Consider the following 27,639-nt stretch of genomic DNA (forward strand, 5'->3'; position numbering starts at 1 on the left):
GTGTTATGTGCCGTCACAGACTGTCCGGGCGCTGCACTTCCGAACTTCCAAGTTCCGCCTTTTGTGTTCCGTCAACATTACGGTATAAATTGAATATTTAGAAAATCGATTTTTGACGTTGAATGAATCGATTCAAAATCGTCCACGTCTGCATCGCGATGCATCTAAGAATCGATTTTTTTCCCAGCACCCCTATTACATATAGATGCTTACATATCGCTGCTGTCGGAAGAAATGGACCAAAAGAAATGACCCAAAATTACTTGGAAAAAAGTCTGGTTCCATTGATTTACATTAAAAGTAAAGTAGGTTTTTTCCTTCTCCTGTAAAGTTACCATTTTGGAGATATGAGGTTTTCTTCTGACAACAGTAATATAACAGTGAAAGAACATATCATTACTACATATTAGTACACTCAAGATGGTTCTTCAAGGGATCTGTTCTATTTAGAACCATTTCACCATGGTGAAATGATTCTTCGATTGATTGGCCCTGTATATGGATCTATAGACCTTTCTGAAAAGGGTTCTACACAGCACAAGAAGGGTTTGCCTATTGTTACAATGTCAAGCTTGTAACAATAGAAGAAGCCCTTTTGGTGCTGTATAGAACCTTTTTCAAAAAGGTTAAAAAAACATCTTCTTCATCAATCTGAAGAACAATTTCAGGATTTCTTTGAAAGAAAGGAGAAAATCAAGCTCCAATCTTGCTTTAGATCTGAAAAAATCCACAGGTGTTTCTGTCCATCCTTCCACTGTGAGAAGACAACTCAGCACTATGAGTCTGAAAGGATGTGTAGCTGTCAAGAAGCTCTTACTGAGAAAAGACCTAGACAAACAAAAAGATGTGGAGTGGGGTTTTATGGACTGAGGTCTAAATTTGTAATTCGAAATACTTTGATTGTGAAAAGCAGAAAATGCAACCAGTTCTAAGATGTGAAAAAATCTCCCTGCAGATTTCTTTGAAAACCTTTAAGCAAGTCTCCTGAGAAGAACAGAAGCTGTAATAAAGGCAAAGTGTGGACACACGAAATACTGAAACATTACAAATATTTTTAGCTGTTGAGGCTAAACATATATTTTCTGTCTGACACTGAAAAATGAATAAGTTGTATTTAAGGCTGATTTGAATAAAAATTAAATAAACAAGGGGTGGTCTCTGACTTCTGCACAGTGCTTTTTGGGAATATATTTATACACACACCCCATATTTGTCTGACCAAAACAAATAAGCGTCTGTGTTTGTGTTTCTGTGCACTTATTCTTACCAGTCTCCTCCAGAGTGATGATCATGGTTCCTGGGCCAAAAGCATTCCATGCCGTACAGTTGTAAGTGGACTGAAAGTCAGACTCCATGACATTGTTGATGGTCAGTGTGGACAGCACCGCTCCTCCATCAGATGAAGGCTTACTCTGCTCCACTGTGTAGCGCTCTGGTAGAGTTCCTTTCTCCTTCTCCCACACGTTCTCCTTCCACGCCCATACCTAACACACACACACACACACACACACATACAGATTTAGCAGAATGGATCAATAATAAAACACTGTACTGCAGGAATGTAAATCCTCACAACACCCCAGTCTGATTATGATTCTTTAAGAAGGGATCCAGAAATCTCAAATTGCACCACAATTCCATTAGATTATTTAATATACAAATATTCACATTATAGTATTTAGACATATAGATATTAAACAAGCCTTTTATGTGGTCAGCTCCATTATTACTGGCACCCTTGGTAAAGACAGATAAAAAAGGATGTAACACTGAAAATATGAGACAAGAACATTTAACTGAAGTCAATTTAGTCGAAGAAAACAAAAACTCCCACGAAAAATTAACAAAACCATGTCACAATGATTGGCAGCCCTGCATTTTGTACTTTGGGCGACCTTCTTTTGCATTTCAAAATCAATGCAGCTGTATCACCATCTTCAGTTCGATGCACTGTGATATGTTTACAACCCAACCACACTGCCACCGTTATCTGAAGAACATACTGATCTGTTGTGACAGTCCTGACATCAAGTTTCAATCTGAACCCTATAAATTATTTGTGATGCATCAAGATCGCTGCACTGAACATGTTTATTTTGCTTACTTATTATACTCTGAACTTCATTTTGTCACAAGACTGATAACAACTTAATAAGTGTTTTAAAAACAAAAACAAATTTCTCCTAAAATTAATATTACTGTATTAATAATATGCCGTAAAGCTCATTCTAGTGCTTACATAGTGATACATAAAGCTCTGCCTCTCAGCTGGTACCTGCCTCCCCTAACCTCCCACCCCTGCCAAACACACACTTACTTCACACCAGTAACTAGATAAATGCCCTTTCTATTTTGCAACAAGGGGGTGAAAATGGTGAGAAAGCATCACACTTTCCCCTTTTAAAACTCCACCAAAAACCGCTGTATTATTCATACTGAACTATGAGCATATTTAAAAATGCATAACTCCGCATGTTCACGATAAGCCTCCATTTACTGCGCTAACGGGGAGTACACGGGGGCCATATTTCATATTTCATAAATCACCTTCTGAGGCTGCATTAGGGCCTCTGCTGCTAGTCATTCCACATTACGGTCATTCGCGGACTGAAGGGAGGGCTAAATGTAGATAGCGCTGAGCTAGGGCATTTCAGTTAACTTCAGCCGTGGAGAGAGCAGGTTTCGTTTGCTGGCTGAAGGCAGGTTTCACTCATTTCACACATTTTTAATGTGATTCAGGTGGACTTCTGGAACTTTTTGCTTCTAAAACTGGAAGCAGCCTTCTCAGCTCTCTCCTCATGCAAACTCACCATACAGAAATGTGCATATTAAATTTCAGTGCACTTATTTCATGGTTATCTGTACTTCAAAAAATTTTCTATAAGGTTTTAATATGTCATTAACCCTTTAAATGGCCACAGCCCAACAGCAGACCCAAAGCTTTATTACACACTTCTTTAACCTAAGAATAGCTCAACCACTCCCTGTAGTTACTGAATAAGGAGCCTTAGTATGTACTAAGCCTGGGATTTTAATGGGTTAAATGACAGTCCTGTTTTATACAAGTAAATGGACAAAAGTGAATTGTAATCCAATCTTTGATTTTTAACAAAATTTTATTTTTGTAATCTTCAACAAAACACCCAAACGAGGCTACAGGCAGAGTTTAAGTCAATTAAAGTCTAGAAAGAAATGCCAAGTGATTTCCTTATTAAACGTTTGTACATCATAATAAAAATCAGAAGTCAGAATTGTTCACAGTGGTGGTGATAGGAACCAGACGTCTGAGTTTTAGTTGCCTGTAAAAGCTCCCTCAGAGAAAGTTATTGTTTGAAATGGTTATGAATATGCTGCCTGATACCAGAGGGCATTTTAACAGTAGAGTTTCTGGACCCAGGACCGCTTGCTCTGTGAGTTTGGTACGTTTGGTCAAGCGTGAAAGCTGTTTTCGAGCCCAGGAGAGGTCCAGAGAACCCATCTCTGGTCCTTCAAAAATCAGTGGTCAGGTGACCTACAGCAAATCTGGTGTGTTTTGCTGTGCGTGTGACGTATGGAATTGCACAATCAATCCACAGTTCTGATGCAATTGTCATGTGGGAAAGTAAACCAGCAATAATAAGACCCACCCACAAATGAGCCCAGAATCTGTCCCACATGCAGACTCAAATATTTGGGACTAATGTGAAAACGCACTGTTGTACAAAAGTTTTAAGAGAAGATTTTAGTCTAATACATATCTCTTAAAACACATTCACGGTGAAGAAATCTGAGTTGGTGTCTGAGTTGGCAAGTCTCTCTACAATGCACCATTTCACATCAAACCACTCTGAATGACTGTTTGCATCTTAAGTGAAGGTTAAGAAGAAATTTTGAAAAATCTGTGGAATTATTTTTTATAGATTAGGTGAAAATCTTCATCTACAAAGCATCTACAGTAGACCATCAAAATGAAGTCTCTCCCTGTCATTCATGCGCAGACTTACGATCTTGTCTGGTGGAGGAGTGCTGGCGATGTAACATTTCACCTCCCCTCTCTCTCCTCTGACTGCATACTGCACTGGCTCACTGGAGATGATGGGGGGACCTGCACAAACACAGTATGTAACCTCCGTAAATACACAGCTGAAGGGTCAGACATTACAGTACTTCACTTGTATGCATGAATAATGCTAAGTAGTATAATTAATGATAACATTTTACTGTCATATTACTGCATTACTGTTATTATTTTATACTGTACCATATTACAGTTTTAAACCATTTTTGCTATTTTAAATATCTGCATTTTTAAACAAGTAATATTCAAAAAGCCAAATGAGAAAATATTTATTGCTGTTATGAATAAAAAGAATGAAGACTTTGAAGCTTTAACATATTTACAGCATGCGGCTAAATTAATACGAGATCTGAGATCTGTACCTGCTCAGTAGATTTAGTGATTTATTTGGTATTTTAGGTGTGTGTAATTTAGCACACCACCTGTTGACGTACACAATGATAACTCAAATAACTTACACTGTACAAATGTGTCGTTTTTTGTTTGGAACATTTTCATTTAAAGCTTAGATGCTGAAATGCCGTATCAACTGCTTGTGTCTCCATACTCTCAGTGGTTCTTTGATACAATAACTTGTAAAGATAATAAAAATGTTACAAAACTTAAGATAATGTACAATTTGTTTTAATTCCAAACTAAATAAACAAAAACTAAAATGAGTTAAGATATTTACATTTTAACAGCAATGCCCCTCTCTACTGTCTTCAGTTATAATCAATCAATCAACCTTTATTTAACTTCAGAGAACATTGAGGGTGACCCTCATTTACAATGTTGCCGAGTTGATACAGGAAAAAGGGATTCATAGTGTGTAAGAACATATCAAATATTAGTAATAAAAAACAGTAGAAAATATAAAACAATATTAAAGTGTAACTAAAATGTAAAAGTTAATAAAATCAAGAGGATAAATAAAACGAAAGGAAGATAAGATCAAAAAAGGAAACTAAAGTTAATTAAAATGACTGAAATAATAATTATAATTAAAACAAGAATAAGAATATGAATAATAATAAATAAACAAGTAAATAAATGGGAAAAAATAAAGCAAAGGGTTACCTGCATAACTGCATAGCACAGTCACAAGCTACACCAATTAATAACCGCAAATGGAATAATATTCATAATTAGACTGTTTTGATTTTCTAAGCAAAAATAAGTGCAATTTTTTTTCAGAGAAAATCAGCACATTTTAATGCACAATTACTGTTTATTTGCTAAACATATTAGCTTTAACATATTAAACAAAAAACAAAACAGAAAATGTGCTCTGTGCAAAAGTTATGGCACATTTTATATTTTATGTTTTTTATTTCAATATGTTAATCTTATTTACTTATCTAATCATTATCTGATCATATTAAAAATAAAAAGAAATTGTGCACTAAAAAATGCCTTACTTATGTGTGTTCTCTGTAAAGGATGTGTTTACTTATTTTCACTTACAAAATCAACAAAACATGTAATTTGACCAAAGGTGTTACAACTTTTGCATAAGACTATAGGAAACAATATCTACATTTAAAGGATTTTTGGCTGTAACACTGACCGTTGACAGTGAGAGTGACCTCTGTTTCTCCCACACCGATCCTGGGCACTATGGCTTTACACACGTATTGGCCAGCATCGGCCTGGCTCACCGACTTCAAATACAGCTGGTTATTATTACTCAGGACCTAGAGCGAGACACAGGGAGGGGGTAAACTGTAAGTAAAATATATTCCATCAGGGAAAAAGCAACTATGATGTAGTACCTTCCCAACCTCAACACCATGCAGCGTTTGACAAAGTAACTGAACAAATAAACCAAGGGCATACAGCACAGAGAGAAAGAGTGGGAGTGCGTACGTTCTATTTTGCACTACGGCAGGGAGGCACAATTTATGTCAGATGGATGGAAGACACAGAGTCATCAACAGAGAGAGCGTTCAAGGCAGACAGGTAGTGGGAGAATTAGAAATGAAAGAGAAATGAAATTCAGAGAAAGTCTTTGCAAAAGTGATAGAATAAAAGAAAAGGCAGATGAAAGAAAGACAGAGTGGAAAACCAAAGAATGTTTCAGAGAATTTTGGATTGCTCACCATGCTGGAGCCCTTTTTAGTCCAAGTGAGGGTGAGAGGGGGATTCCCGGCCCACTTGCAGTTCAAAGTGACGTCGGAGTCAATGTCCACGGTCACTGGCTTCGGCTCAACCACCAGGATAGGACCAACTACGAAGAAAGAAAGAAAAGAAAGAGAATGTACAGTACAGAATCATAAATGGGTAAACACTTCTCATAAACTGAACACTAAACAGATGTTTAACCCTTAGAAGTCAGTTATCTTGAGTGATAACAAAAGCATAACATTAGTTACTTCTTACTCATAGCTTTTCGAAACAAGAAATTCTTTTTGAAATTTTGTTGCAAGTGTATATTGCAGATTTGTGTTTGTAAGTAGATGCAGAGATATTTCATTACATTTTATTTAAATTGACAAAATGTTATTGATGCATACAGTCTTGTCTTGCAGAAAGGAAAACCACCCTTTACATTTTTAGCGTGTTTATAAAAGTTTGACTTCACAAAAAAAAAAGTAGTGATGGACAGATATAGTAATATATATGTAGATTTTTTTCATCTACGTATCTGTCGATGCTGATACATTTACCTTTTTCAAAAATATAGAAATTGTGACTAGTCCCATATTTAGTACAGCAGCCCAGCATTGCCAAATATTGGTTTGAAACAGCAGTCGACTCTTAAACATCTGTCTGATATTATTTTTTTATAAACAAATAACTGCTGATACCAGTCATTCTGATATCATGCATCCTTAAAAACCTTGACTCGAAACTGTCAAAACACACTGTGAATCAGAGCGTTAATCATTTATATAAGTTATTCGCTATATAATTCAGTAATTCATTAATTATGCAATTATGTAAATAAATAGTAAAATATATATATATATATATAAAATAGTAAACGTGCCATAACTTTTGCACAGGCCACATTTTATGTTCTTTTTTTCTCTAATATAGTTCTTTTTTTATACAAATAAATTGTAGACAGTTGTAGAGTAAATCTGTAGAGGATGTGCTGAGTTCATTTTCACTTAGAAACTCAGGGTGCCCAAACCTTTGCATATCAATGTGCATTTAAACAGTAATGCAGAACGACAGTAATAGCTGTAAACTTCAAAATTATATCTGGCTGTGCAGCTATACTAATTACATTTACTCAACAGTATCCCATCCATTCAATTTAATGAAGGCAGTTAAAACAGAGAGGTGAATATGTGGAATATTTACAGGTCTAACATGACTACAAATATGTTAAGAGTGTTTGTGCAGACAAGGTTAGATTTAGTAAGCTGCTCCTTACAGTGAACATCCACGAGTATGCTGACGTTAGTGCTCCCCACGGCATTGAACACTTGGCAGGAGACTGGCTCCGTGAAGAAAGAGTGGTCAGCCTTAGTGATAAACACACTCTCTCTCGCACCCTGGATGACCACACCGCCCTTAGCCCATCTAACAGAGAGAAAATTTGTGAGTTAATAAAGGCAACCACTGGAATCTATAAGAAGGATAATGAGGCATGAAGTACATACAGTTTTATTACACATCATACAAGAATTTAATGTTCAGAGAGAAATAGCCACATTTATATACTGCAAAAAAAAATGTTGTATAAAACAGCTGTGTAGTGAATTTTGGCCTTAACTGCTCTCTTTAACTTAAGTGAGCCGAGAAAAAAAAGTTGAAAGTGAAAAAAGAATCCATGACTGTAAAACAAGTTTCAGTTCACTTTAGTTTTTGATAGTTGCAAAATTTAAATTTAAATGTACAGATTTAAATTGATCCCTTAAGCATTTAACCTAAAACAATTACTTAAGACGTATTATGCAAGCAACCACAGGCCTGTCGCTTTGGCCAAAAATCCCATCCCAATCCTCAGGGCCCCCCAGATGGTCCACATTTTCACTCCATCCTAATTTATATACCCAGAGAAAGGAAGAATGAAGGAAAAATGTGAAAATGACTGTCTGGAGGGCCCTAAGGACCAGGTTGGGAATCACTGGTTTAACTCATCTACAGGCAGTTCTGTGTTACTGAGTGTAATGTTCCCACTTACAACGTTGTTATATTGATAATGCAGGCTATAATTAAAACCGCAGCTTTTGTGATTGAAAATTCCACTCACTGAAATTGTGATTTTGATGTAAACACAACTAATCTTTCAGCCCTGCTTGCATTAGCTGTGTAATTGGTTCTTAGGAGTTCTAACAACCACAGATTTGCATTTTAGAGATCTATAAAGCCGAGCACATCTACTTTTATGGATACTTGGTGGCCATACTGGTGCTCCCTCTCCACACTAAAATGAACATTTGTCTGTGGACATGTTGTACGACACTCAATTTAACCTTTTTTGCAAGACATTTCAGGTGTAAGCATGTACAAGTTTTATTTTATTGTTTTTAAAAGTTGCAAGAGTAACTGATAGCTTGTACATGTATAGTCAAGCGTTACTTGAAGAGCACAGCCTTTGTTACCTCAACGTAAAGTTCAATTTTCTTTTTTTCAGTGTAAGTTAATAGAACAAAAATCTGTGTCTTATATGCTGTTAAAATACTATTTAAGGTCACAGTGCATTATGGTTTCTGACGGTATGATTCTGTTTTTTTTTATTTTAGTTTTTAAGCAAAAATTCATTATATTCAATAAAAATAAATGCTGTTTCCTGAAGAAGACATAAAATCCTACTGTCAATTCTTACTAAATACTGTCATGCATCCTAAAGACAAATTAACAAAAGCATCAGAGGGCTGTGGGAAACATATTCCTCAGGAGTGTCTGCTGCTGATGCAGGGGATTCAGTAGTGCCCTCCATTCGCTATTTATGTCTCTAACATGTAAAACACTGTATATGTTTGACACGGTAAACACAGAGTGTAATAGGTCTGAACTACATTAAATTAAAAAACTTTTAAAAATGTTGATTTGAAGAAACAAAGTTTCTTTCAGCAGCAACATTTCTTGTAAAAAAAAAACCTTAACAAAGTACAGAAAAACACACTTATAGCCCATAATCGGTGGGTTGGCAGTGGCTTGGCAGGTGAAGGTCACTCTCTCTCCTTCCAGCACAGAGCGTGGTTCAATGGATAACACCACCACAGGAGGGTCTGTTCAGATAGGGATCATAATAATTAATGTACATTACAAATCCAGTACGGTGTCACCTTCTGCATTCTTAATGACAACAATGCCAAAAAAAGATCTGAAGTTGTGAGTGAACATTTGAAGTATGAGGAACTTCATTTGAACTGGAGGGGTGCAGCTCTCTCTAAGTGCATAACCATGTACAACTTCTACTACTGTAAGAGACCACCCACACTGATGGATGGATAGTGGTCATGCTTGGTGCATCTGGCAGCGATATTACAATACAGAGCTTCTTAGTGTGAGAGTCCTAAATGTACATCACTGTTTGAAAGTTTGTACTCACTTTTCATATATAATAATTGTTATTTTATTCAATAATAGCTTGTACAGTGTAGATTCAAGTACTATAATCTAAACACTAGAAAAATAAGTTTTTTATGAGAACAAGAAGTTACACGATTATCTTTTTCAGATATGAGGCATTCTGATATTCATTTCATTATAATTTTATTCTCTGTGTTATAAAGCTTTCTTAATTGACTGCTTGCAGAATTCTGACAAGTCCCTCCTGCATTTGTTACTGTTGCTATGCCCATCAAACTTTCAGCTAAGGATGCTGGTAGCATTCGTAGCACTTGTACTAACAGACAGAAAAGCTCGAAGGAAAACCTCAAAGCACAAACAGGAACATGTGAAAAATAATATTATTAAAAAATAAACTGGTTCCCCAGGATGCTCACTGAAGGATTTGTTTGAAACTTGATGAAATGAATGCAGGCCAGTTTAAATGAACAATGGATGTAGGGAAATGTTATGTAAATCTCTTCACCTAATCACCTAATAATGCAGGCACACTTACTGCCATCGCCGTTCTCACTGCAGGTTTGCTCTGAGGAGCTCTGTGGAGCTTTTCCTCTACTTGGTGGAGGAAGTAATGCTTAGAGATGACTGTGATCGGCTTAGAGGCATGTCAATCATTATGTTGCAAATGGTCAGTTACCGTTATATTCACTGTTATATAGCACTGTTATATTCTGGACCAGGGGTGTGAAACTGGGTTCCATATAGGCCACAGCTTCAGAGTTCAGCATTCTGCCTCAGTAAACACACCTGAATCAGCTTATCAGCTAATTAGAAAAGTCTTTGTTAACTGAATTCAGACTCTTTTGCAGCCCAGAAGGAACCAAGTTTAACACTTATGTACTAGACCGGCCCATGCACGGACATTTTGGGGGACAAGAGCTCAAGGGCAAAGAAAGTGCAAGGGCAGGGGCTGTGCACATGCTTGATCTATGTAAAATCGATTGATTTTCATAGCTTCCTGTTTATTTGAAACCTATGACAGTGTAGAGCAGTAGTGCCATATTACAATTGTTTCATATATCTGAACGACACTGGTTCTGTATTGGTTCTAACGGTGATTCCAGACCTCTGAACAGCAGTGTGGTGATTGTGAAGGGACAGACTCACGGTGAACGTTGAGTGTGATGGTGGTGCGTTTGCCCATGGGCACAGCTGGGTTGGTGGCCACGCAAGTGAAGTTTTTCCCTGTGTCTGTGTCCACTGGGAGTACGGGCAGGAAGCTCCTCGTGGTCACACGCTTCCTGTCCGGGAGCACTTCCTGAACAGAGAGAACGCGTGGCTCATTCAGCAGTATATCTGTGTTCTGTGAATGAGCTGAGGTTTCAACAGAGTAAGAAAGATACTTTTTTATGTGATTTGGAATAAGCAAAGCCTGTTTCATCACTGTCTTAAGAAGACCTTGTAAATGTTTTGTTTTTTATACTATTTGAAAATGCCAGCTGTCCTTTACTTTGCATGAGTACTTCATCATGAATGGACCAACAGCAATTCTGAAAAGCAAACCTTCTGAGTTGTAGCTGGCAAATTAACCACAAGACCCAGTGAGCCCGGTGCACATCCCTGACAGCAAAAGTAAAATCATTTTAGCGTATTTTTCAGTGTGTAGAACCGGAGCATTCTGTGTGCTACTGTGTTTACTATCACTGTGTAAAATATGCACAATGCTTCCTTTCTTGCTAGTTGCACCATGTCAGCATGTGGACTCCATATAAGGCCTTATTATTGATTTGTTCAATCAGAGTAATAGCAAAATGTTACTGATGTGTCACAATCCTATTCATGTGATTGCTTGCTCAAAAAGATCTCAGAATTATCAGCCATGCAAGATCATATTCTTTACATATCAACTAAGCACAACAACAGTCTTCAGAAATTGCATTATTAATGGAAGAGAGCAAATAAAATGGCAGAAAAGACCATTTTGTTACGTTAAGGGTTAAGAATGTTTTCACTTTTAGTAAAGAGATGTTCATTTTTATAACATTAACGGTGGATCTGAATATTTTATAGCAGATGTTTTAGCAGGTCTGAACTAATTAAGAACACATATGACAAGAAAAATGGGTTAAAGAGTGTACGTGTTTGTGTCAGTGTGAGTCTCTTACCGTTGTGCTGAATGCTCCCTCTATGGGCAGCCCGTCTTTTTGCCATTCTATAGCAGCAGGGGGCTTGGCTCCGCGGGACACGCAGCTGAGGTTGTGGGGAACCCCTGCCGTGAGGAGGAGCTCCGGGGAGCCCTCAATCACCGGCTCATCAGGAGGAACTACACAAAACATACACAGAGAACAGTCAGAGAACACACATTCTACACGTGTTGCACCGCCTGCTCAGTACAGAGAAGAAACAGTGCAGATGACACATTAAAAATACCAGCAAAAAACGTTTGTGCTAATCTGTGTTAACACAATACTCTGGTGAAAAATTGAATTTACACAATTTTCCCCTTACCACAAAGACAGTCCTGAATGTATTTATGGTATATTTATAAACTGCATGCCTAAATTATCACAGATGCAACATGCTGAGCTGTTAAGTAGTCATGAATAGACTTGATTATCGTCACTGTCAGAAGAAAAACTTGTATCTACAAAATAGTAACTTGGCAGGAGAAGGAAAAAACACACTTTAAGTATACCTTAATGTAAAAGGTCATTCTGAACCATATGTATTGGGTCCATTCATCATAAAATTTTGAGTCAATGTGAAAAGCAGCCGGCTAAAAACAATAAAAATGGAGAACATTATGTTTTTTTTCTGTATACCATTCTACAAAAGTGGGCAAAAGTATGCTGCATAACTAAAACAATTTATAACAGCCGTACTTTTTTTCATTCATAAATTTGGTAATGCCCAATTCCCACATGCTAGCTAGGTCTCTCCCACAATGCTACCAAGCTGGGAAGGTGAAGGCTCCTCTAAGTCACTTGAACACAATGCCACTGGAGAAGAACACCACCTGCCAATTCTGTCATGTCAGTTTACAGACGGCCACACTGACTAGCATTACCCTAAATGTTGCAGGGACAAGGCTCTGTTCACACTTGGAATTAACGTCTTGAGTGATCTGATCATAAGTGGACAGCGAGACGTGTAGTCGTTCACACCTGGCATTTCCATATTTCTCTAATGTGTCTCCAGTGATCACTGACCGGGTACCATCCACATTTACTATTTCAGTCTTTCGCTGCGGTTGTTGTCAGACAAAAACCACAAGTCTATGTTCAAGACCCCCGGCCCAACAAAAGGGCACCACTGGGGAGTAGGGATGTATACTAATTTTGATATTCGAGAACCCCTAAAGGCTCAAATGGCTAACCATGCACATCCCTACTGGGGAGCCCTGTTTTTTCCTGTGCCCAATTTAATAGATAACAGTGTGTCATACAGTGTCAGAAACCACATACCCAAGTCTAATTGAGACTACTTCAAACTTAAGCTGATTTGTGGTTAGTGTGTGATGATTTAGGCTGTAATTTACATACTGGTAATTGATGGGGATATATTTCCATTACATCTTAGCTACATTAGCCTCATAGCTGCTGTACAAACCTAAAGAAGTAAACGTGAAACACCAAACATGACTTGATTGATCAACTACATCATATGACTTCTTGGATTGGCAAAAACAAGGAGGTGTTTATTCAGCACTACAACCCATGCAGACCATATATGCACAAGCACACTTACTAAGGACAGTGAGTTTGGCTCTGCGTGAGCGAAGAGCAGCCTCTGTAGCCTGACACTCATACAGAGAGTCATCTGACAGTTCAGCAGAGGAGATCTCCAAGTTGTACTGCCCAACGTCGACCAGCCGTAACACACGGTATCGCGGCCAGGCTAAAACACAAGACAAACACAGCTCAAACCTCCTATTGACCACACCATTTACAATATACACCTGTATTTTTCAGACAGTGAATATATAAGTTATAACATATTCAACAAATATCATAACCACAGAGACATGAATAAGAAGTATAATGGCATAATTGTCTAATTCATTCAGTAACTTGTTACTTTGCCATTTACACTATGCGGCTTGATGATGGATATCAGCAATAACAGACAACTAACCTGATGATGGTTTAAAGGTGCGTTTGGAAAGATAACGGATATATAGACTAATTTAGAAGACTAATTTAATATAAAACAATGTGCTAAATAATTTTTTATAATATGTATACATAATGTTTTATTACATTTTACTGTTAAAACAATTTATTACACAGCAACAATTAGCAATGGTGTAAGTAATGCTATCGTACAGCCAGTTTACCACTGTCTCTGCTGGGGTGTCCCCTACTGTAAGGTATACAGTCTCAGGAAAACTCTCAGCATTTTCATACAGTTTAATGTCCCAGTGGTTGACATGTGTTTGAAAAATGTAATACTTTGTTGTTTCCCACAGGCGTCTATAGCTTAAAAGCCTTCCCTATTTGATGGAAAGCCCACTTTTTTTAACCATGTAAAGGACAAGGACATGGCAGTGTAACACACTCAAGCTGAGTTAAGCTAACTCAAGCATGTTTGGCAGTCTGTAGTTTCTCCAACAGAGGGTGATATCAGCACACAAGTCACCTTTGTGTGCATCATTTAAAAAGAAGAAACAGCCTTGAACCCACTAGTAAGAGCTCACAAATGCACGCTTACAGTAACAACTTTCAAAACAAAAGGTGAAATGTTTTACTACCAAAAGGTTTTCAGTTCTCAAATAGTCCATAATTTTCTGTTTAAGAGAGAGAGAGAGAGAGAGAGAGAGAGAGAGAGAGAGAGAGAGAAAGAAGAGTACATGGAACTGAAAATAAATGCTGACATGCTTCGAACTTTAGCTTGCTTCAATGTAACTCACTGCAGTAATAAACTGAGCTAAAGTGACAGGCTTTGACTGTAGAGCAGATAGCTTTAACCTGAAAGTAAGTTCTTCTGAACTCGTGAATGCACAAGTTTGCTGTAACGCTAATTATATAAAATAGTTTTCAAAATATGATTTTATATGTGCTTTTATTAAAGATTTTCATTAAAACAGTTAATGTTTATATGTGCAATATAATCAATAATCACAACTTCGTAACTAGAAAATATCATGTCAATTATTTTTAGATATCGCCCATGCCTAATATCGCTCAGACCTACTATACACTTGTTATTTACAGGCTCTCTATTGGTCTAAAAAACAGTTGTTCTACAAGTACCCACCCACCAGATATTCAGAACAGAGTATTGTGACATAATGTACATGATAATGATAATGTCACGTTGCCCAGTCCTACATAATAATCAATCTTTTAATCCACAGAGGTCAGGGATTCATTCTCAGTTTAGTTTTGAGCACCTTAAATGCACATTTGTGGACTGAAGGAGGATGTCATTTAAAGACAGACTCATTCTGATCAGATAACAAGCCACACACACTGACTGACACCCGGAACTGCACACATGCACACACCCAGCCGTGTGTTTCTGCTCTCCACTAGGTGGCAGAAGAGTGAGTTCTCTGAGGCAGTATAAAATCTAGCAGCGTTATGACATGGGCATTTCTAGTTGCTGCTGCAAGAGAAATGACAGAAATACTGCTGTGGATTACATCATTCTCTCTCTCCTTCTCCCTCACTGTCTTCTTCTCTATCTTTTTTCTCTGGAAACTGCATGAGTTAGCTGGTTTAGTGTATCTGTGGGCATTTGTGTACGTTTGCAGTGTTTGCGTGCTATGTTTATTGTGTGTGCGTGTTGTATCCACCATGTTTACTGTGTGTATTTTTATCTGAAGCATGATGAGTGTGTGTGTGTGTGTGTGTGTGTGTGTGTGTCTGTGTGTGTGTGTGTGTGTGTTTGTGTGTGTGTGCGCACTGGTGCTCATTCACATGATTCTGTTTAAAAGCCATGGGACAGAGCAATGAAGCATTACAACAACAATGCAACATTACAACCAGAGAGGGGGGGGAGAGAGAGAGAGAGAGAGAGAGAGAGAGAGAGAGAGAGAGAGAGAGAGAGAGAGAAAGAGCCAGAGAGAGAAAGGAAAGGAAGAGAGAGAGAGAAGTGTGTGTGTGTGAGAGAGAGCCGGAGTGAGAAATTCAGAGAGAGTAAGAGGAGAGAGAAAAACAGAAAGAGAGAGAGAAAGTAAAGAAAGAGATAGAATAGAGAGAAGAAAAAGACAAGTGAAAGAGAGAGAAAGCAAGAGAGAAATACAGAGAAAGTAAGAGGAAAAAGAAAGATAAAGTGGGAAAGACGGAGAGAAATAGAGAGAGAGAAAGGGAAAGAAAGAAGGAAAGAGAGACAGAAAGAAAGACAAAGACAGAATAGAGAGGAAAAGAGAAAAGAGAGAGAGAGACAGAGCAAGTGAAAGGAAGACAGAGAATAATAGTAGAGAAGAAGAGAGAGGGAAAGAAAGAGAGAGAAAGGAAAAGAGAGAGTAAGAGAGAGTGAAGAGAGAGACAAAGAGAGGACGAGAGAGAATAGAAAGAGAGAAAAACAGAGAAAAAGAGGAGAGAGAAAGCAAGGGAGAGAGAAAGAATATATTTAGAGAGAAACCCATACAGAAACAGAGAGAATAGAGAGACAGAGAGAGAGACACACACACAGACAGGGAAAAAAAGACAGAAAGAGAGAGAGACAAAGACAGAGAAAAGAGAGAGAGAGAGAGAGAGAGAGAGAGAGAGAGAGAGAGAGACAGAGAAGAAAAGAGAGAAAGTACACTATTCCTGTACATTGTTACAGCTATTATTAAAAAAGTACACTGACCTGCCTTATGGCATTCACCAAGCAAGACAACAGAAAAGAGAGAGAGAGAGAGAGAGAGAGAGAGAGAGAGAGAGAGAGACAGAGATAGAGGTACTTTTATGACTAACCCCGGAGGTCTTCCCCAATGCCTAAGGCCAGTCCATCCTTGGTCCACTGCACAATGCCCGAGTAGTTGAAGACCACACAGGACAGGACCACTCTCTGGCCCAGAACCACTGACTGGTCTGCTGGCTCCTGAGAGAACCGGGCCATCCACACTGCAACAGAAAGCCTTAACGTTAATGTCCTATTAACATTACACACACACACACACACACACACACACACACACACACACACTTCAGTATGCATTCTTAAAATGTAGACACTTAAAGTACAACATACATTTTTAAGTATGTGAATAATCCAACACCCAGCATTACATTAACATCTCATCAACATTCATGCTGTGTTCACTCCAAGGACTCCAAGGGTGTGTGGCTGTTTGTGTGTGTGTGTGTGTGTTCTGTGAAGGAAGGAAGCTGATCTGGACGTATGCCATGGAGATACAGTTCATGCCATTTTTGACACTTTAGGGCACAGCAGTGTTGGATAATGGTGTGTATACTGTAACTGTAGTAATCACTGTAAGAAACATCTTGAGGAGACATGGATGTAATAGAAATATTAAACATAAGAATGTTCACTGTAGTTAACTACAATCTCATAACCTAAAACACAATTCTATCAATTTCAAAATGTTTGCATAAATCAATCAAGACTTAAGCAAGATACAAGCACTGTACACTAAAGAAGCAAAGTAGAGACACCAAACATGCCTTAAATGATCAACAACATTTGAGGTCAGGAAAAATTTGTATACATTTAATCAGGAAATCTGGAAGTCCTTATAAAGAAAAGCTGACCCCTAAAAATCCCAGGTTTATTACCTACTATGGCTTATTATTCAGTAACTAGAGGAAATTCAATGCAAACTGGCTGGGATATTTTTACGTTATAGAAGCATATAATAAAACTTAGACACTTAAGGGGTTAAAGAACATAGTGGGGGCTCCCGAGTGGTGCAACCGTCTAAGCGTTGGCCCTATCATCAGGAGATCGCAGATCCCTGGTGATGCTACAGCCATCCGTAGCCGGGAGTCCGAGAGAGCACAATTGGCCTCGCTCTCTCTGGGTGGGTAGGATGGCCCCTCCTTCTCCCCTAGTCAGCGCAGGCGTCTGTTAGCGTTCAGCTGTCCAATGACGTTGTGTGAGCGGCAATTCGAAAAGATGCAGTGGTGCTTCACAGGTCTCGGAGGAAGCCTGTGCCGTTGATAGTATCGTGTGATTAGGGGAGTCCTAACTAGCGGGTGACTGGCGACGACTAAACTGCTAAACTGGGGAGATAATTGGGTGAAAATCCATATATATATATATGTATATATATATATATATATATATAAAAAAATGGGACTTGAGGTCAATATGAAGAAAACAAAGGTTACGACATCAGGGAAGACCACTAACTTTACCACTGATGTTGAAGATGTGGACAGCCTGTGCCTACTTGGATCAATTATTAACAACAAAGGTTCCAGCAGTTGAGAAACACAATGCAGATCAGCACTCAGCAGAACAAGGATGAAGTAGCTTAAAAATAATGTGTCTCTACCAACAGATCAGAATTGTCCAGGCTGTGTTTTTTTTCTGTTGGTCATTATGGGTGTGAAAGCTGGACAAAAAAGCAGGACAGAAAAAAACTGATGCCTTTGAACTTTGCTGCTGGAGAAGACCTCGGAGGGCAAAGAAAACAACTGGATCGTTGACCAAATTAAGCATCACCTCGCACTCAAAGCCCAGATATCCAAACTGAAGCTCTCTTATTTTGGATGGAAAAGACAAAAATTCATTGGGAAAAACAAAAAGACAAGTATGCCTGGAAAGCTGGAGGTAAAAGAGGAAGAGGACAGCCTGCAACAAGATGGACGAAGACAATCAGGGGAGTCATGAACAAGCCATTAAGAGACCTGAAGATCCAAACAGGAGATGGGATATTCTGGAGAAATACTATCCACATGGTTGCCAGGAGTCAGAACTGACATGATGGAACTGGAAATAACCAAAATTTGGAAGGACCATGCCTGAAACCTCCTCCTTCCAATCCAACGCCCTAAAAATTGCCATGTCTGCTTTGTTTCCCTTGACAAAGTTTTTTGCAGTCTTCACTACCACACCATCTCCTGCTTGTTCCTCAGTTCTATGTCAGTCCTACCACTGTCCAAAAGTTCTCTCCCCTCCCTCATACCACCATCGTACGCTGAAGGCACAGTTCAAATTCACCACATAATAATGATACTTTCTTGTAAAACACATCTACACTTGATGTGGGCAAGGCTAATGAATGTGTCAGTGTATTAACTTAGTTAGTAACCTGGCTAGTAACCCAGCGGCCATTAGGTGGAAGGCAAGAAACACCCTGGACAGGTTGCTGGTCCATCAGTGGGCAAATTTGAGTTCATTGAACTTCAAATAAAGTTAACAGAATGTAAAACAGATTATTGTTCTGTTGGGTTACTATTGGAAATTCAGTGAACTCCAATTTGTAAGGCAACCAGGTTGCTAACTTTTTTGAATTGACCCATTTTTACAGTGAGGGCCGAATTCTCTAGTCTAACGCTGCTTGCAGTGCTACTTGGGTTGCAAAAGGTCATCTGTGGGCACCAATAAACAATTACTTCTGAAGTATAAACTATGACAGATTACTGAAGTGCCATAACTGAAGCATAACCGCAAGCAGTGAAGAGCGAATGAAACTGAGTATGGCTCTTTCAAGGGCTGGTATGAGGAATTTGTCCCTCGATACCGAATTCCAGACACATTTCTTCACCCCGCAAAACACGATATCCGCCTAGGTTACGCCCTCTTTCTAACGAGCAACAAGACATTGGACACCCTATAAAACTTCAGGCTGAAGTCCGAGCATCAGCTCACAATGCGAGCTTTCAAAGCCTGTGTTGTGTATCATTAATTGGACTCAAATCAAGAATGTTGTAAATTAAGTAAAGGCAACTCAGATTTTCCCCTCGCATTTTTTCCCTTCTGCACTCAAAGCTTCTCTCTTTTTCAGACTCGCTGCTGTCCTGACTCCTCATCCTCTTTGTCTTACTTTTTTCTTCCTCTCCTTTTCTTTCTTACTCCTTTCTCTTTCTTTCTTTCTTCCTTTCTCTCTCGCTTTCTTTCAATGAAATGACCTAGAGGATTCCCTGCTGTTATCTGTTATCTTAGAAAACAGAGGCACTGTCGCTGAGGCCACGTTAAAAAGAATAAAGCCGTGCCGTCCATCTTATCGTGCGCTTCTGTGGCATCGCTCGCATTCTTCTTCTTTTTTTCCTTATTATTTTCCTAAACCCAATCCTGCTTTCTATTTCCGTGTCTTGCTCCCTGGTTGGAGGGGGTTTGGAGACGCACTGTCACAACCCATTTATCACATTAAATAGCAGCCCTCCAGCCCTCTCTCCCTCGCTCTCTCTCTCTTCCTCTCCCTCTCTTTTTTTCTCATCCCTCCAGCATTCCTCTGTAGGTCTCCGTCTCTCTCACTTTCTTAACAACCGGCATATGCCCACTCATCCCCCAGTGACCTAATGTGGCTCTCTCATTCTCTCTCTCTCTCTCTCTCTCTCTCTCTCTGTATCTCTTTCTCTCTCTCATGCTATCCTTTCTGATGGTACATTTATAATCACTTTGAATGAAAGACAATGAAACCAAATAAGTGGAAAAAAACACGCTAATGACCACAACACAGCGTTCCCAGCAAATACTAACATGGCAGACAAAAACTTGTTCTGGCAAGAGAATAAAATTGTGGAGCATGAGGAAGAAGTATCAACTGGAAGTCAAAATTGGAGTCAAAGCAGTATGCAAGAGGTGGAACGCCCCTGGTCAAATGACATGTTTTGCTGATTTTGTAGGTGAAATTAAATTACCACATCCTCCACAGTGAACACACTTAAATATGGCAATTTAGTGCACAATTTTTTATTTGCTGAGTTTAACATCTTGGAAAAAAATACAAAAATATAAAATGTGCCATAACAAGCCACACTTTATCCTCAATATGTTAAATTCAGCAAATAAATAGTAATTGTGCATTAAAATGTGCAGAAGTGTGTTCCCTATAGAGGATGTGTTCACTTATTTTCATTTACAAAATCAATGAAACTCATGCATTTCACTAGGGGCACCTAAACTTCTGTATACAACTGTATAATAACAGAGCTGCTGGATCTCTACCTCATGTGTGCCGTACTAATGATACCATAAATCTTTTGTCATGAAATCCTGCTCAGATACACCAACTCACTTCATGGGAAATGTGCATATATGAATTTATAAAATCCGTTCAAGAATGAGGCACCACAGCTAATTTATCACTGTCGTCACAGATGAAAACCTACGGTTTTGTTAGCATTGGAAGAACCCAGATGGTTGCTTAGCCTTTGTGGTGTATACTTTTGAAATGCCTGGAATGCCATAAAAAACAGTACAACTTCCATCATTAGCTGAAGAATCTCAAATGGTGCACGTTTAAACAACCAAAGTTTTTTTTAACTTAATGTTCCATACAATTTTCAGAGCAATACAGTGTTCAGTAAACATAAACATTTCAAAATGAACATTTGCTCTTTACCACTTCTAAAACCAAAAAAGTTTCAGTTCTAAGGTGGGCAATATGATGATGTTTATCGTGATAAATTACATCACCATATTATTTTCTGACCATATAAATGGTATTGTCAGGATGTACAGAACACTGAACAACTGCATGTATCATAAAGACACATTTTAGACCAATTACAGAGAGCCTGTAAACATCAGCAAACCAGTGTATAGTAAGAAAGTGCTACATCGAAACTAGAGTTGTGCTACCGCACCTATACCATAATCTTGTGACTACTGGCTATTTAGCAGCAGTCACAAGGTTATGGTATAGGTGCAGTAGCACAACTCAAATACAGTGCAAGTACAATTTCCTGACTAGTGTTATTTATGTTATAAAATAATAATCATCTGATTCCTATTGTGCATCCCAAATAATAAGTAGCTGATTGAAAATCAGCCCATGATTTCATTATCTTAGTTTTTCCTTCTTTTATACAGTACTTTTGTCTGTTGAACAAAAAATACTGAACTCATAGTCTGGTTTGTGTGGCACTATTGTTTTGATGGTGCTTTTTGTCTGTTCTAAACTAAACTAAACATAAAACAACAGATAAAGTAAATGTGATACATACCACATATAATGGAAATGCTTTCAAGTACTGTGGTGTTATATTTTAACTATGTCACCAGCACTGTCATAATAATGTGTACAACAGTCATACAAACCAAAGAAATTAATCAAATCTACTGTAACTTAAGCTAGGCCAGGTTACAGTGACAGTGAGATGAGAACTGTAATGAAGTAAATCAATTGGCATATCAATAATTAATGGCAGGGTGAATTAGCCATGTTTTGCCATGTTGCACTGAAGTCATCTGTGAATTACTGATGTGCATTCTGACTAATTTTGATATTCAAACATCTGTAAGAGTTAACTATAAGGGTATTCAGTTACCTGTGGGGAAGGAAAAAAGGCATTTGGCTGGAAATAATACAGGGCTGTAGGCTTGCTGTTTTAGGTGACTGCGCTGGTGTTGTGCAAAAATTTAGCAGTACGCGGAAATACACTTAAATCATGTTTCATTATTCAAAAATGGCCAATTTCAGATGGATTTCATGTTTGCACTTGTGTTCCAAAGCAGCACAGTGTAAGATAAATATCTACTTAAAAAAATGAGCAAATTCACTATATTTTACAGGCCTGTTAAAACATCAAATTCACTTGTTCACATAGTTGCAAATTTTATTTGTTTGATTACACAAAATGAGAAAAATATATTTTGTTTTACGGGCCCCTAAAAAGATACACTGGGCATTATATTTTCAAAAATGAACAAGAAAGAGGTAAAAGCAAGTCATGAAGCTAGAGCAAGAGAAAAATGGGTGAAGACAGACAGTGTGAGAGAGAGAGAGAGAGAGAGAGAGAGAGAGAGAGAGAGAGAAAGAGAGAGAGAGAGAGGGAGAGAGAGAGAGAGGGAGAGAGAGAGAGAGAGAGAGAGAGAGAGAGAGAGGGCTTGTATAGTGTTCATTATGTGGGTTATGCTGCAGTGACAAATTTAGAGTGTCCTGATTTTCTTGAGTCACTGATCCCTGGGTACCAGCAGTAGTCCGCTCCACACTGCCAGTGCCCTGACCGCACAAAGCCACGGTCGCAACACACACACACACCCCCAACAGCACTCACACACGCCACTCCGACCACACTTACACACCACACCAGCGTGAAGCACACATCTCTTGACCAATCTGAGAAAACAACCTCTCATCAGTGATCACTGAGGCTGCCCTCCACGTCTAATCCAGTTCACCAAAATCACTGGTGTGAACCAGAGTTGTAAACCTTGGGCCTGACAGCCATACAGCACAGTGTTGTCACACACTACTGTGAATTACATTAAAGCGTATGCGCAGTTTCTGCATTTTGTTTGCTGCCCCATTTCTCTTGATTAGAAATGTTCCAAAAACCAGAAGTCACATCAGGAACATCAGGTGTCAACAAGCTCTTCTCTCACTTTAATTAATGATAAAACATGATAAACACTCTTAAAGCCCCAGAGGAAAATGTTATTGCTCAATAAGACCTAATGGTGATTCCCCTAAAACTCCTTTGAAGAAACAGAAATATTAGAAACAGCATTACAGAAAAAGGATGTGGAGATACAGGAGAGATGAGAGCTGCAGACGAAGATGAGTGCTATTATATTAGCAAACCTGAACACAATGTGTGACTTTATTGAGATCTCTACTAAAACTCAAGAGAAAACCAATCTGAGATTGCTGAGGTCTTTTTCTCAGGAGAAACATCTGAACACCAGGAGAAATAAGCCAAAGTCTCCTTTATCTTTCCTTCAGATCTCATTGTTGTCTAGGAGACACCACAGCGAGAACATCTTGTTTTTGATTTTTCTTTCCTAAGGGAGGGGGGCACTGTGGCCAAAATGAGAAATGTAACTATCATTTTTGACTGTAAACATACAGACTCACATCCTGCAGTGGTGTTGTAAAAGTCTCCAGTGTGAGAATGTCTGGTTTAAAACCAGGAAAACTCCCTTCTGATGACATATCTTGAAAGTGGAAGGAACTTTTGAAAAGCTACAACTGCTTCGGGTGGATTTCTGAACGAAGCTGAATATCTTAATGCAGCTGCATAGTTACTGTCTTAACATCATCACTAGAGTAGAGAGAATGGATTACTCAAACTGCTAAAGTTAGCAACATAGTTGCTCACAATACATGATATGATACAGTTGATCCTAAGCAATACGCATGCCTAGTCTATGTCTACTCAGGGGAGAAAATTAATTTGAAAAGTGTAAAACATCACCATAAAACTCATTTTGAGGTTGCTTGTGAGGCCTGCTTTGAGTCTTCTATCTATATCCTGTTTTAAGAAATTTCAGACAATCCATCCAGTCTCATGACAATCTGTTCTATTCCACGCAGCTTCATAAAACAAGAATGAGGTTAATCATAACTATGCAATCCAGTTGCACAAGATGGACAAAATATCAAATTGTGATTACATTGCTGGTTATTGTGACTGTTGTATAAATAGGGCTGGACAATATTGAAATATCACAGTATGATATTTAAGTTTACCTACTTTGTAATAAAACTGCACTAGTGAATCCTTTTTTTGATAACATTAAAAATCAGCTTACATTATTTTGACCACAACTGTTTTCAATTTTTATCGGGTGCAGTGCTAATCTCATCAACAAAATTGCTTGTGTAAATGCCTTAAACGTCTTAGATAACAAGACGCTAATTGACAATATTAACTTATTGATGACAAAAAATATGTTGAAACAAAAATTGTATTATTAACTAACGTGACTATGATCATTGTTTTATTTCTGTTTTATTAGACCAAGTATGTAATCTAATCACAGACACCCTGTGTCAGTGTCGGTGCTTCTCAGTGTCACAGCATAATGATGTAGGTTTATTGAATCTCTTTATTCACAGTAATGGCTGCTGCCAGTACAGCAGGCAAAGACGCCTGTGCAGTGTCTCACATTTTGGCTGTACACCGCAGTAAACAACCTGCAATATCCGCTTGAACTCCTTGAAGGGAACAAACACAACATGCAAAACACTACATCTTGTAGATTAGATAAACTAATATTACAGCCTCACAGATTAGATCAACCTGGTAGTACTCCTAACATTTTGAACTTCAACAAATGAAAAAATATTCATAGCCTGTTAAAGCAACATTGTGTAGGATTAGGAGATTTGGAGACTTCTCTGGAGAAAATATGTAATTGCACGCAACATGCAGAAGAACACTGTCGGCTGTGCTTCGGATCCCCACAAGGGGTAAAACCTTGGTGAAGAACATGTTTTCCAAGGATGTGAGTGAATTATCTACTTTTGTCATCATATCTTCAATATTTGAAACCTTAACATTGAGCCAGACCTTCTTTTTGAGGCTGTGTGTGTGATGTTAATACGTAAAGACATATGACGTGGTCTGAAAAAACTCCCACCAAATCTGTCCTGGCACCTCTGACATTTAAATGATTATTTCAGGCTTTGAGTAAAGCTACTTCTTTAAATTTTAAACAAAATATTACATAGTGCTGCTTTAAGCCTATATAGGCAAATATTTACCTTGTAATTCACTTTATAAGTAGCCCTTGAACTGGTTACCAATGCTACAAAAATGCTAATTTACCATTAATGTCTCAAGGGATTTCCAATGTTATGTTAGCAACAAGCTAATCGTTAAAACTCCCCTAGAACACTCATATGCTACATCTGAGGTTGGTCAGGATGTTCATAACACACTATTAAATATCTGGTGATTTGTGAAGAGCTGATCTGCAAATTGCAGAATTCTGAGATATACTTTAAAGAAGCCCAATAAAGCCATAAAGATTAAGCAAACTAATTTGTCTATTTTGCAACCCCTCCCACAAACATGAGACAACGATAAAAGACAAATTGCATGCGGTGAGGACAGTCCTTTGTTCTCTTATGTACAAGGACTGAAGATCTCTAACTGCTTTAATGGCTGGGTAAAGTATATCGAGACCTGGTTACCCAGATCTAACCTGACCATGCAGCTGCTATCAGAAGCTACATACATCCAATCTGAAACTGTCTAAGTCATCTGACCTCAAATATGCTGGGTGTTATAAATTCAGTTCCTCAGGCATATGACAGTTTCTAATTAGCCAGAGTATCAAAGAGAATTTCAACTAACGCATTCCTATCAGCGTCTGGAACCGATCAGAACAGCCTCAGTGTTTTCCTGTTCTAGACCTCGCAAAGAGAAGCAGGTCCAGGCTGATTTATGGAGAAAATCCAAATAAACTGAACCACACAGACTGAGATGACAAGCAAGCAGCGTTTCAAAGCATCCACTGACTCGATATATAGGCTAACTATAATTACACATGATGAATTATTCCAAGAACACTGCGCTCAGTTTACTTCTGATTAGCTAGTAAAAATGTCCTGTTTGGATAGCTGACTGACGCCTGTTCCCGTCTTTCCTCAACACCACTCTACACAGTCACCACATAACTCACAATTTGAAGGAGCTCTCTTTGTAGACAAATTTTAAAGCATACTGTTCTACTTTCTGTTTAATGCGTTAAATTCAGCAAATAAAAAGTAATTGTGCTTTAAAATGAACAGAAGTGTCATCTGTTCAGGGGTCCACACACGTTTGCGCATGACTGTAGTTTAGGCTACTGTTATCACAATAGTTCTCTTTTATAGGGTGTATAACTCTCAGTACACAAGGAAAATATCAGTGCATTCACCTGAGGGCAAATTAATGTATTATGTTACTTTTGAGGCAAACTATGGTTGGTTAGAGCAGCATGTAGAGATGGCATGATGCCACTTTTTCTTTTCCAATACCAATACTGAAACTTTGAGTATCAGTCGAAACTGATCTTTCTTTTTTAAAAACAAATAAGCTTTAATAGGAGTAGGGCTGGGCGATAAAACGATAACGATAACTATCGCGATATAACTTTTCCTCGATAGAGCGATACGACATGTTCGATAAATGTTCGATATAATACACCACTCTCACACCTCCACGTTTTAGCGAAAGCCCTGGTGGCTGCAAGGAAAGCGACACTACTGTGCTGTCGCCAGGAGAGGGCGCACTTCCGAGTTTTTCTACATGATTAGAGAGGGAGGGGGCCACGAGTAAGATGAGTCTTTAGCAACGGCTGAAACGCGGAGTTATACATTCCCTGTCTGAGTGGAGCGACCGGCGATCTGTTCTCCTGTGACCGAGTGTGAGTGACGAGGTCAGTGGAGTAACTATACTGTCCTACAGAGAACTCACCTGTTTCTGTACATCCTAACCAGCTTTAGCAGCGTTAAATCACTATCCTCACAACTACAGCGCTGTAACAGCGCTCGGACAGTCACATTTAAGTATGAGTGCATTCCCAAGCAACGAAAGTGAAAGAAAGAAGTGTGTTCATGCAGTTACAGCCCTGATGTAAACAAAAGTAAACTGAGGAACCTGTGAGGCATTGGAAAGCTGGCAGAGCGCTATCTGTCCAGGCTAGCTGTTTTTAGCAACTGGCTAAAAACAGTTAAAAACTGACTTAAAGCAGCGCTTCGTCACTGCACGACACGGCGAATTAATGATACTGTAGATCAAACACGACCCAAAAGCACCGCTTTCAGTTTAAACATACCTAAAAGGAGGACTCTGTCTGGTGTTGATATTTTGCGGTTCACCCCTTAAACTACTACAATTGAATATCCAGTCGTCGCTGGCTGGTGTCTGAATACTGTGATGTCATTTGTAGCGGGGTAGCCGAGCGCTCGTCACCAGCTAAAAATAATCTGTTTTCTTTCTTAAATTATGACTATTACAAAATAGCCATGCTTTTCCAGCTGGTAAAAACAGCTCAGCAGACACTCTCTCCCACTCTCCCATGACAGATTTGTGAAACGTTCCACTGTTTGGTGAGTGTTTGTTGTGTTCCGACCATATGTGGACTAGTAAAACAGCAATTAACCACCCAGGAACAAAAATCAGCCTTCGAACTTGAAAGAAATAATGATTTGACATTTATCGCGATATGTATCGATATCGAACAATATAAAATTTGTTTATCGTGATAACATTTTGGCCATATCGCCCAGCTCTAAATAGGAGCTGTTTGTAATTAAAGCACCTAGAAGGGAATTTCACAGATTTTTCAGGTCA

At 38.6% G+C, this 27,639-nt stretch overlaps 1 protein-coding gene across 1 annotated transcript in view; it reads right to left on the reverse strand.

The window, feature by feature from the left end:
- kirrel1a (kirre like nephrin family adhesion molecule 1a) overlaps positions 1 to 27,639 on the reverse strand; it is a 51,217-nt gene that overhangs the window by 9,953 nt on the left and 13,625 nt on the right. The window contains exons 2-11 of the mRNA XM_036596505.1: positions 16,414 to 16,563; positions 13,256 to 13,405; positions 11,674 to 11,831; positions 10,676 to 10,826; positions 9,120 to 9,225; positions 7,422 to 7,570; positions 6,139 to 6,266; positions 5,607 to 5,733; positions 3,984 to 4,084; positions 1,268 to 1,484 (exon numbers count right to left, since the gene is read on the reverse strand). Of these exons, the coding sequence (XP_036452398.1) occupies positions 1,268 to 1,484; positions 3,984 to 4,084; positions 5,607 to 5,733; positions 6,139 to 6,266; positions 7,422 to 7,570; positions 9,120 to 9,225; positions 10,676 to 10,826; positions 11,674 to 11,831; positions 13,256 to 13,405; positions 16,414 to 16,563 (1,437 nt within the window). The remainder of the gene's footprint in view (positions 1 to 1,267; positions 1,485 to 3,983; positions 4,085 to 5,606; positions 5,734 to 6,138; positions 6,267 to 7,421; positions 7,571 to 9,119; positions 9,226 to 10,675; positions 10,827 to 11,673; positions 11,832 to 13,255; positions 13,406 to 16,413; positions 16,564 to 27,639) is intronic.

The sequence above is a fragment of the Colossoma macropomum genome, unplaced genomic scaffold (genome assembly GCF_904425465.1).
Source record: "Colossoma macropomum unplaced genomic scaffold, Colossoma_macropomum, whole genome shotgun sequence".
Taxonomy (NCBI): Eukaryota; Metazoa; Chordata; class Actinopteri; order Characiformes; family Serrasalmidae; genus Colossoma; species Colossoma macropomum.